Genomic DNA, 11,398 nt, shown 5'->3' with positions numbered 1-11,398 from the left:
ATAGCATAAGGATCAAGCATAGAGCAATGAAATAAAATGAGACAATGGCATGGGAGGGAACCAAGGTACAAAAACCAGATGTCTTCAAGGTAGAAAGACACACCTTATTCTGGATATATCACTTCCAGGTTCGTGTGAAGATTGGGATAGATGAATCTGTACATTTCTGCTTCTGATTCACATTTTTGCCCATATCCCCATAACAAAGAACCGAGAGACATTGCATTGGATGGAATACTTATATTCATTATATAGCAAAGGAAAAGAGCTGCAACAAATTGAACTGCTTCATGAGTTTAAGGGCTGGTGGAATTTGGATCAGCTGGTGGGAGGCAAAAGAAAGTACAGTGGATCCTCGGGTTGCGAACATGATCCGTGCGGGATGCACGTTCGCAACCCACAATGTTTGCAACCCACAGTGGTGCGTCTGCGCATGTGCGGGTTGCAATTCAGCATTTCTGCACATGCGCGACTGCCAAAACCCAGAAGTAACCTGTTCCAGTACTTCTGGGTTTTGGTGGGTCCATAACCTGAAAAAACGCAGCCTGAAGTGTCTGTAACCCGAGGTCTGACTGTACTTCTTCATACAGCACAGTGTTAAATGATGGAAATCGCTTCCACAAGACGCAATGATCGCCACCAGCTTGGATGGCTTTAAAAGAGGAATGGGCAAATTAATGGAGGAGAAGGCCACCAATGGCTACAAGTCATGATGGCTATATTCTGCCCTGATGATCGGAGGCAGTAATACTTCTTAAGACCAGTTATTAGAAGACACAGGAGAGGGAGAGAGCTCTGATGCCTGAATCCTTCTTGCAGGTTTCTGAGCTAGATGGGCCACTGAGCTAATCCAGCAGGACGCGTTTCATGTCCTGAGGTTCTCAAGCTGTGTGAATGTGTTCATGTGCCCACATGTTCGCAACATGATGTCTAAAACAACGCCCCTATAAACTCTGCCTTTCATTTCCAGGCAGTCTTGAGGGCCAAATGCTGGCTTCCAGGCCTCATTCCTGGGTCCTCAGGACTCTCCTTAGGTTAGGCAATAAACCCAGCCAAGACCATGGTCCTCTCCACAGGCCACTCCTCTCGCTGGTTCTCCTTCTCATCCTCTTCAGGTGGTTGTGCCTGCCAATAGTGCATCCTTTAAGTGTAATAATGTCTCGTTTCCATCACTGGAGAATGAAGAGGGCATGTCTCTTGAAGTGCTATTTTTCTAGAAATAGAGGTGAAGGAACACCATAAATATTTCCCTCGTTCTCTTGCAATGGCAATGACACCTACCTAAGAGGTGCCGGAATTGAGATCTGGTGAGTTCCGGCTGAAAAAAAGCCCTGCCAGCAACCCTGTGTAGTAGGTTCATCTGAGAGTGAGTGAGTGAGTGAGTGAGTGGGTGAGTGAGTGAGTGGCCCAAGGTCTCCTGTGGCTGAGTGGGGATCTGGTTTGTTGTCTCCCTGCTTGCGGCAGAACTACAGCATTCCTTGCATTTCAGGGGTCTGGACTAGATAAACCTTAGGGTCCCTTCCAACTCCACAATTCTATGATGCTAAGTTTTGTGGGTCTTTAAAAGGCTGGCTGTTGCACAAACTCCATTGGGCTGCTGTTGTGAATAAGGCGTTAAGCTTTTTAACTAACTCCTTTTGAGGTTCTAAATAAATGTTTGTGTTAGGCTTTGAAGCACTGCAAGGGTGTGAGTGTTGGGGTCGCCATATTTCAAAAAGTAAAATTCCTGACACCCACAAAGTTGTTTTAGAAACCCACCCAAATTGTTAAGCTTTTCGAGTGATTTTAAGCTTTTCGAGTCGTTTCCATTGCTTTTTCCATCACGTTGCCATCCATCTGGGTTTTACCTGACATTTTGCTGATATTTTTAAAAGTGAAAATCCGTACACCAAAATTCCCCCGTTTTCAACACCCGAATACTGGATGCCATTTTCGACATCCAAATCCTAGATATGTCTGGGGAAACCTGTACGTTTTTCAGCCCTAGTGTGCTGTCCAACTGAATTCAATTGCTAGGAGGCAGGCATTGTACCTGAGCTGTAGGTGTGTTGCCTATGTTAATCCCCTGTGTGTGTGTGTGTGTGTGTACGCGCGCGCTCTCCATCATCATGTATATAAATTGGACTAGTGGGGTGCCACAGGGTTCTGTCTTGGGCCCGGTCTTATTCAACATCTTTATCAACGACTTGGATGATGGACTCAAGGGCATCCTGATCAAATTTGCAGATGACACCAAACTGGGAGGGGTGGCTAACACCCCAGAGGACAGGATCACATTTCAAAATGACCTTGACAGATTAGAGAACTGGGCAAAAACAAACAAGATGAATTTTAACAGGGAGAAATGTAAAGTATTGCACTTGGGCAAAAAAAATGAGAGGCACAAATACAAGATGGGTGACACCTGGCTTGAGAGCAGTACATGTGAAAAGGATCTAGGAGTCTTGGTTGACCACAAACTTGACATGAGCCAACAGTGTGACGCGGCAGCTAAAAAAGCCAATGCAATTCTGGGCTGCATCAATAGGAGTATAGCATCTAGATCAAGGGAAGTAATAGTGCCACTGTATTCTGCTCTGGTCAGACCTCACCTGGAGTACTGTGTCCAGTTCTGGGCACCACAGTTCCAGAAGGACACTGACAAACTGGAACGTGTCCAGAGGAGGGCAACCAAAATGGTCAAAGGCCTGGAAACGATGCCTTATGAGGAACGGCTAAGGGAGCTGGGCATGTTTAGCCTGGAGAAGAGGAGGTTAAGGGGTGATATGATAGCCATGTTCAAATATATAAAAGGATGTCACATAGAGGAGGGAGAAAGGTTGTTTTCTGCTGCTCCAGAGAAGCGGACACGGAGCAATGGATCCAAACTACAAGAAAGAAGATTCCACCTAAACATTAGGAAGAACTTCCTGACAGTAAGAGCTGTTTGACAGTAGAATTTGCTGCCAAGGAGTGTGGTGGAGTCTCCTTCTTTGGAGGTCTTTAAGCAGAGGCTTGACAACCATATGTCAGGAGTGCTCTGATGGTGTTTCCTGCTTGGCAGGGGGTTGGACTCGATGGCCCTTGTGGTCTCTTCCAACTCTATGATTCTATGAATGCAAAAGTAACATTGAGCATGTAAACATTCCTCTTTAACCAGGCCTTTGGCTGATTGACATCCAGTGCCCTTTTAAAATGTGTTGGCATGGGGGGGTATTGGGTTGTTTTTGTTTTTATTATATATTTTGTGGTTTTATGTTGTGACCGCGGTATACAAATTTTAATAATAATAATAATAATAATAATAATAATAATAATAATAATAGACTTGGACCCCCCCCCGGACTGGCGTAGTTAGTGTCCCTTTAACAGGTAGGCAGAAATTCAGCAGGTCAGAATAAGCATTTTGAGTGTTATTCATTGGAAGTCCATGGGATTTAAATTCCCACTTTTAACAGTTTAATAGGGTTGCAGATTCCTGTGTGTGCTCTCACCAACTGGACTGGGACAGCATATGTGTAAGATTTCAGACCTGAGCACACTTGTATTTGAACTTGGATGAGCTTACAGATTGAACCATGCACAGTTTGAACCATGCGTGTTTGCTTAAAAATCTGTCCCACTGAGTGTTAGGAAAACATTCTTTAAGAAACAGATAAAAGCTCCTGGAAGCTTTAAAGAGGGTTCCAGAATTTTTCTTTAGTGTCTAGGAGTGGCACTCTAGGCTTGATTGGTGTCAGCTGGAGGTGCAAAGAAAGGGAGGAAGTTGCAATTTCTGCACAAGTAAAGCACACAAATAGACTGTACGCATACACTGTGACAACAAGGTTGGAAGTAAGACAATGTGTGCTGCTGATACTGTGAGTTTTGCTGTGTCAGGATTGTTAATTACAGGACTGAGATTATACCGTGCTGGAGAGGTAAAGAAGGAATGTAAATAGCTTGTATATAAAGGTAACAAAAATGCTCGTGCAACCAGTCAAGCAATAAAGAAGCTCTTGACTCTGAATTTGAGTATTACTCCTGTTCTTGTCTTCTGCCTCCGAGGAAAACTCTGCTACAAACAGGAAGAAGTGGTTTTACCGAGGTGCCACCACACAAGCAGAAAAGCGCAGCAGAAGTGTGTGGGCGGTAACCTGTAATGCTGAGGCAGCTCAGGCAGCCCTTCCCTTTTCCCGTATTCCACCAGCAGTGTGTATATATGGGGCATGGAGGGGAGGATGATCCTGATGTCCCTATTATCATCTGAGAAATCTTGGCAGCCATGAAATGCATTCCACAGGTTGAAAAAGGTCCCCCGTTTCTGCTCAGGATGCTTGGCCAACAGATCTACACAAAAGCATTTCATTGTCATTTCTGCAAAAGAACAAACCGGCTCTTTGTAAGTCAGTAAGATATCTACGTAGGAATACAAATCCCTCTGGAGAAAAACCAAACCGAAAGTAGAGACGGACATGGAAAGGAAAGTTGTCCTCAGTGCCGAGTCACAGGAAGGAGTTCATTACAAGAGGATCTTCACCAGCAGAAACCATGACAAGGCCAGAAGAGGAAATCTCAGTGATGGGGGTGCCTTACTGGCTGGCTCACATTTACCATCTAGAATTGCAGAAGTAACTGCCCTCAAGGTACTCTTAAAATTTCGTGGCAAAGCATTTAGTTGTATAATATCGCAGTAAGTCTTGGTAGTGCAACCTTTCATGGTGATTCCAAACCCTCCTGCAGATGAAAAGGAAAGATGGGAGGTCAGGGGGGGCACTATTCCCAGTATTCCCCAATGCAAGTTTGATTTGTCTCCCACCATGGTCAAACGGGCTAACAAAATAAATAAAAAACAAAATAAAGATAAAAGCAAAATAAATAAATAAATAAATAAATAAAAACTTTCAAAAATGTCCCACATTGTGATATATGAGGTGCATGTGGAGCCATGTCTGTTGATTTCAATGAATATACTATGATTAAGAGTAGTCTTGGATATAACCCATTGATGGGGATGTTCCTATGGATTGAAACAGTATAGGACAAAGAATGTTCTTCTTCCAGGCGCCACTCATGTCGACCTCAAGTGTAGCCATTTTTCTGGCATAGATTGAGGGTGAAAATGTATTTGACCTGGCAAAGGACAGTCCTCTATTTGAAGGTCTATCAGAAGCTCTAAGAGACAAGCTCTATTAATGGGCCTGTCTGGTCTCCAAAGCTCCTGATGAAGTATTGCTCCAGATATTGTGGGATAATATTATTATTATTATATTATATAATCAGCATCATCTTTAAAAGAAAAAAAAAAACACGTTTGGAGGGTGGCAACAAGAAAACAGGTCTTTTCTGTGGTGGTTCCTTGACTGTGGAATGCTTTCCCCAGTTAGGCTCACCTGCCACCATCACTACATGTATTAGGGTGGCAGGCAAAAACATTATTCTTTTCTAGGCCTTTGGTCATTAAATAATCTATGGCCTGCTAAAGCTTGGGGGCCTGTTGTTGTTGTTACAGTCATACCTTGGAAGTCAAATGGAGTCTGTTCGACTTCCAAAACGTTCGGAAACCAAAGCGCAGCTTCTGATTGGCTGCAGGAGCCAATTGGAAGCTGCGCCGGACGTTCGGCTTCTGAAAATCATTTGAAAACAGGAACACTCACTTCCGCTTTTCAATCGTCTGGGAGCCGATTTGTTCGGGAGCCAAGGAGTTCGGGATTCAAGGTATGACTGTCTTATTATTATGCTGCCTCTTACTATGTCTTTTGTTATATCTGAAGTTCCCGAACTTGCTTTTCAATTCAAATGCATCTCCAGACTGATGGTGCACTTTTCTGGTTTGGTAAAGTGTTTTAAATGGGGTAAAAAAACATGCAGAAAAGGTGCTTACAAAATATGCTTCTGACAGATGAATTCATTGGAAAGCATGTGTGTCTCCAACTAAAATTGGCTCAGAGCACACCCACTGAAATTAACAGACCCAAGTTAGCCCTGCCCATTAATTTCAACTGGTCAACGCTATGATTGACATCAGCTAAAACCCAGCATACGTTACCTAAAAAGTGCACATTTCAAATAAAAAATTAACCCAAAATGCATTAAAAAACACAAACAACTAGATAGAACAGGGTGGAATTAGACCCTTATGACGGAGGGCCAGCAAGACCATAATGCAACAGAATTTGCCAGAAGAGCATAACAAATCAGAATTACCAGTTTTGATGCTAGCATCCAGACAGTGGTCCTCTATTCCTGTACATTTTGTCACCTTTGTAGGGCACGTAGGAGTCAGTGAATAGCAGGCTGGGCATGTTTTCCCATTGACCTTTTTCATCATTGGAGGCACTGAAATAAAGCAAAGAGGCAGTGTATACTCACGCATTCCTCTCTATCCTCCATCCAGGCAAGCCAAGAGACATTATCACAATTTAAGGACCACAGATCTCGCCAACCAAAAACATTCAAGGGGATTGTGGAGTAGGACTGCTGTTGGGTGTGGCCTGGAGAGATGGGGCATGGCCAAGGAGGGAGTGTGATCTAGGCTAGTGTACTTCAACCTTAGGTTCCCAGATGTTGTGGGACCAGAACTCCCATCTTCCCTGACCTTTGGTTGCTCTGATGAGGGATGATGGGAACTGTAGTTCAACAACACCTGAGGACCAAAGTCAGAAAACCTTGGTCTAGAGAGAACGCACGGACCAGATAGAGAGGCCCGGAGGGGGCACAATTGGCTCCCAGATATGATGTTGCCCTCCACTGTGCTGCACAGTGGCAAATGATAAATCTGTGATTCAGGAGCGCCCTGATGAAATCAATGGCACAGCCTGACCTCTGGGGCATAGAATGAGGTGGGGGAATGGAAGAAAAAAAACTATACCCACACTGAGCTGAATCAGATGGGCACTCAGCACCCTCGCAGCAGATAATCATTCCTCTGGAGGTAAACATCTTGCCCAGATTTACATAAAATGGTCCCAAACTGCAGACTAGAGCTGGTGCACAGCCTTTCAGGATCCTCTGATATGATTTTCCAGCTGTAGAGAATGAAAGAATAGCATATGGATTTAGGGCAGCCTTCCACATCATGAGGCCCCCCTGGTTTTGCTGGGCTACAGCTCCCCTCAGCCCCAGAGAGCCCAGTGAAGGCTCAGAAATGACAGGAATATCTAGAGGAAGGGACACTGGTCCTTCACCACAGAGTTATGGTATCTCAGACTTCAGGAGATTGGGAAAGAGAGATTTTTTGCTTGGGAAGCTAGAGGCTGTGTGCCCCAGATGTTTTTGACTATGACATACCCTCCAACATTTCTCTGATGAAAACAGGGACGTCCTATTCCATAACAACAACAACTTTATTATTTATATCCTGCCCATCTGACTGGGTTGCCCCAGCCACTCTGGAGGGATTCCAACATCCATAAAAACATAATAAAGCATAAAATAAAACATAAAAATATACCCTCCAACATTTATCCAATGAAAATAGGGACGTCCTAAGAAAAAGCAGGACATACAGAGATCAAATCAGAAACTGGGACTGTCTCTGGAAAATAGGGACACCTGGAGGGTCTTCAATGAGTTTATGATCCATATCAGCCTGTTAGCATCGCCAATAATAATAATTTATTCTATATATGCCACCCATCTGACTGCCACTTAAGGCAGCTTCCAACCAATTAAAACACAGTTAAGACATCAATATATATATATTGATATGCCTTTTGCAATCCTCTATGCCTGGACTGCATTTGGTGGGGATCCTTCTCACTCACCTATTGTGCTTTCACTAAAAGCGACAAAACAGGTGTCGTCATCAGCGCCGCACTTTGTCATGCTGCCCTTGCAGCTGGCGCCTGCCGCTGTGCACGTTTCACACTCCAGTGAGTCACCTGTAGAAGAGAAAATGAAAGGTTTCATAAGCGGTGTCCAGGTGCAGACACCGGTCTGCAAAAAGGGGGCAGGAGCTCACAAACGTGGGTCAAGCGCAACATGGTTCCTGCCCTATGCAATGCCACACTCACCATCTTGAAGTCAGTATATTGGTTTCCAGCTCAGTCCAGGGGCGCCAAATTGCCCTCCAACTAGAAGGGGCCCAGCAATGTGTGACATCATACGCACATCATGTGCCACTCCACACATCCTGGTGCACGCATGACGGAGACAGGGGATGGAGTGGGCAGAGGGCAATCTTCAACCTCCATGTGTTCTGCCCCCACCCGGCATGTGAGTGTTGGTATCAAAAAAAGGGAGGCCCCTCAGTACTGGGGGGACTCAGCCCCCTACTCACAAATATTCGCTTCTACTCGCTTCCAAAATCAACAGCTTAGATCTGGTTTACTCCCAGGTATCGCACTGCAACACACACCAGCCCTAGAAGATTACTACTGCTCACCTGGAGTTAGAAGCACAGAGAAGAGAAAAAGTCCCAAGACAGCAGGCATGGTTCGTGAGAAGAAATGCGCAGTGGAAGCATGTGCAAAAAGCTTGGTTCCTCGTGAAGCCATTTTTTCAGCCCGCTGTGTGCAAAATTAATAAATCAAAAGCCAGATTGGAAGCATGTATGATTTTTTTTAAAAAATGTCCTGATTTCTCAGTACAGTGAGATGCTAGAATCTGGACACCATAGATACAAACCCTCCTCTCCCGTGAATCTTCTGAGAAATTCATGGGATAACAGAGGGATCTCATCTGGTGATGAGGCAAACACGTATTAGCAAGGTTGGGAAGCTAATTCATCCTCGGCCCAGTATACCTGAAGGAGTATCTTCACCCCCATCATTCATTCCGGACGCTGAGGTCCAGCTCCAAGGGCCTTCTGACGGTTCACTCACTGCAAGAAGTGAGGTTGCAGGGAACCAGGCAGAGGGCCTTCTTGGTAGTGGTGCCCCGCCCTGTGGAATATTCTCCCATCAGATGTCAAGGAAATAAATAACTATCTGGTGTTTAGAAGACATCTGAAGGCAGCCCTGTTTAAGGAAGTTTTTAATGACTGATGTTTTAATGTATTTTTAATCTCTTGTTTGAAGCTGTCCAGAGTGGCTGGGGAAACCCAGCCAGATGGGCGGGATATAAGCAATAAATTATTATTATTATTATTATTATTATTATTATCATCATCATCATCATCATCATCTGCCCTCACAGTTCAACAAAAAGCTTTCTTTGCTCCAAACTCGATTATAAACCAGGAGTCGGAAACCTTTTTCAGCCGTGGGCCGGTCCACTGTCTGGTGGGCCGGACTATATTTTGAAACAAATAATGAATGAATTCCTGTGCCCCACAAATAACCCAGAGATGCATTTTAAATAAAAGGGAACATTCTACTCATGTAAAAACACGCTGATTCCCGGACAGTCTGTGGGCCGGATTGAGATGGCGATTGGGCCAAATCTGGTCCCCAGGCCTTAGGTTGCCTACCCCTGTTATGAACCAAAGCAAGGAGGGAGGGGTTAAAATTCAAGGCAGAGAGGCTGTAAGGCCCACCTCATGTTTAACCAGGATCCTCCCACCCCCATGTAGAGCTGTGCCGTTCATGTTCCTCAACTTGTACACAAGGTCACTTTGCACATGTGTTGGGTGTGTGGCCAGTGGGGGCCATAACTGTCAGATGCGTTGATCGTGTTGTGACCTGTGCACCCTGACAATTCCTTCACACATGCTTTCAATGCAGACATTGGGAATGCATATGTTTCCACATGTTGAATTCCAACCCCCATAGCCCCTGACCCAGATCAGAAACGTGACCCATTGATGCATCCACTCACCAACCCCCCTGTCACCCCCCTGTGTTAGCCCCCTAGAGCTCCCCCCTTTTCAAATATCCCAGTGTACAGGACCTCTGCTATGGTTTAAAGCTGCAATTCCTCGCCGTTGCCCTCCATCCCTGCTGGACTCAAACTTCTGCTATCATTTAAAACCATCACTTTCCCACTGTCCGTATGCTTCGCTTCTCACTCGCATGCTATGGCTACTGCTGCTGTCCAACGCGTCTTCTCTTCTGCTCCCCTGGCCCACCCTGACTTCATCCAAATCCACGATTGTGATGCAGCACTGCAAATCCTCCAATGGGGGCTGCGTGATAACAGCCTTCATTTTTTATGTACATAGGAAGTTTCACTGAACTTGGAGGAGTGGAGTGAGTTTCTTGCTTCTTGCTGGGTATCAGAGCGCAAGTTGCCTGGGCTAATGGTGTGGTTCACACAGCTGGCTTTGTAGTTTGACTAGTTTTTCCTACGTGAACCTACCTAGTTATTAAGATTGGGCTAAGTTACACCGTAAAATGTGTAGAAGACACTCTTCACAAAGGTCTGCCTGGCACCAGCCAGTTTTCCCTTTTGGCACCGTGTGTGAGTGAGTGTGTGTGTGTGTGTGTGTGTGTATACACCCATCCACACCCCTATATATTTGTTATCTGCTGCAGCCTTTTTTGTGCCTTTGTATTATGGCTAGACTAACTGCTTGCCAAATGTTTTATCTCTTAAATCCAGTGCTTTTTTCGGGAGGGACGCAGCGGTAGGTATACCCCTAAACATTTTGTGAATCTACATGTGTACCTTTGTCTATTTACTGTATTTATTTTTCTAAATTTGAACAATAAAATGGTGATTTTAGTCAAAATGAGAATACCCCTAAACTTTTTTATTATTTTTATTTTTAGAAAAAGGTACTGGTTAAATTATATTATATATGTATCTTGCAAGCTTCTAGGGCAGTGGTTCCCAATTAGCTAATTACTGAAGCCCCTCTATTTTTCAAAAGCCAAGCCATGGAACTTCAACTTTTGGAAATTTTGCTAACTCGATGGTGGTAGTTACCTATGCAAAGTAATTTTTTCGGCAAAATATGGAGTAGCCCCTTATAAGCAAAAGATTTTAGGTGTACTAATTTTTTTTTTTTAATTGTGAGATTACAATGCAAAAATGACAAAAAATTAGTTGGGAGAGGAAGGCGAGGAATGGGCCCCCCGGAACCCTAATTGGAAACCACTGCTCTAGGGGATGTGGCTGAAGAAAGGAAAATAAAAGTTTGAACAAATAAAAACATAACATAATGATATTTTAAAAAAATTATTAGGCACCGCATATGCACTAGGACTCTATATCTATCTCCTGCCCACAATTCTCTCCATAATGTAAAGAAGGGAGTTTCAGGGGGTTGGACTAAATGACCCTTGGGGTCCCTTCCAACTCTACCGTTCTATGATTCTACGTGAAGAGTTGCACCGGTGATCAATGCTAGTGCTGCATAAAGTCACTCTCTTCAAAGGAGGAGGAAAAGGTGAATCCAGAAACCTACAGGCCAGTTCACTAGATGTCAGTCTGGGCAAACCTATCCTACAGATTATTAAGCCATCAGTGAACATCTAGAAAATATATAAATTCACAGCTAAGTAAGTAGTAGAACTATGCCCTGGATGCTGCTAGAACTTGAGCCAAATCTGGAAGA

At 44.3% G+C, this 11,398-nt stretch overlaps 1 protein-coding gene across 6 annotated transcripts; it reads right to left on the bottom strand.

The window, feature by feature from the left end:
• Positions 1-3,683: 3,683 nt before the first annotated feature.
• Positions 3,684-10,237, bottom strand: LOC308483913 (phospholipase A2 inhibitor gamma subunit B-like). 6 transcript variants are annotated; one of them, XM_081018243.1, is made up of 7 exons: positions 9,437-9,723; positions 8,345-8,468; positions 7,725-7,841; positions 6,834-6,986; positions 6,166-6,297; positions 4,573-4,695; positions 3,684-3,719 (listed from the first exon to the last, which is right to left on the bottom strand). In XM_081018243.1, the coding sequence occupies exons 1-7, from the start codon at positions 9,485-9,487 to the stop codon at positions 3,700-3,702; spliced, it is 720 nt and encodes a 239-aa protein (XP_080874369.1). In that variant the 5' UTR covers positions 9,488-9,723; the 3' UTR covers positions 3,684-3,699. The 6 variants fall into 6 exon arrangements, with proteins under 6 accessions (XP_080874369.1, XP_080874366.1, XP_080874365.1 ...); XM_081018240.1 differs by lacking the exons at positions 3,684-3,719; positions 9,437-9,723 and adding exons at positions 3,909-4,335; positions 9,877-10,237; XM_081018239.1 differs by lacking the exons at positions 3,684-3,719; positions 9,437-9,723 and adding exons at positions 3,909-4,335; positions 9,790-9,981.
• Positions 10,238-11,398: the final 1,161 nt, after the last annotated feature.

The sequence above is a fragment of the Podarcis pityusensis genome (genome assembly GCF_964106645.2).
Source record: "Podarcis pityusensis genome assembly, chromosome: 8".
Lineage (NCBI taxonomy): Eukaryota > Metazoa > Chordata > Lepidosauria > Squamata > Lacertidae > Podarcis > Podarcis pityusensis.
Note: the sequence above shows the minus strand (reverse complement) of the source record. Positions and strands in the feature narration are given on the sequence as shown.

Excerpts from the sequence above, each read along its gene's own strand:
- LOC308483913 (XM_081018238.1), bottom strand. The coding sequence starts at position 9,487 with ATGAACGGCACAGCTCTACATGGGGGTGGGAGGATCCTGGTTAAACAT. Across the intron at positions 4,696-6,165 it reads GGATGCTAGCATCAAAACTG|GAGGGTTTGGAATCACCATG; the intron begins GTAATTCTGATT and ends TTTCATCTGCAG. Across the intron at positions 4,336-4,572 it reads TACTTCTGCAATTCTAGATG|AAATGACAATGAAATGCTTT; the intron begins GTAAATGTGAGC and ends GTTCTTTTGCAG.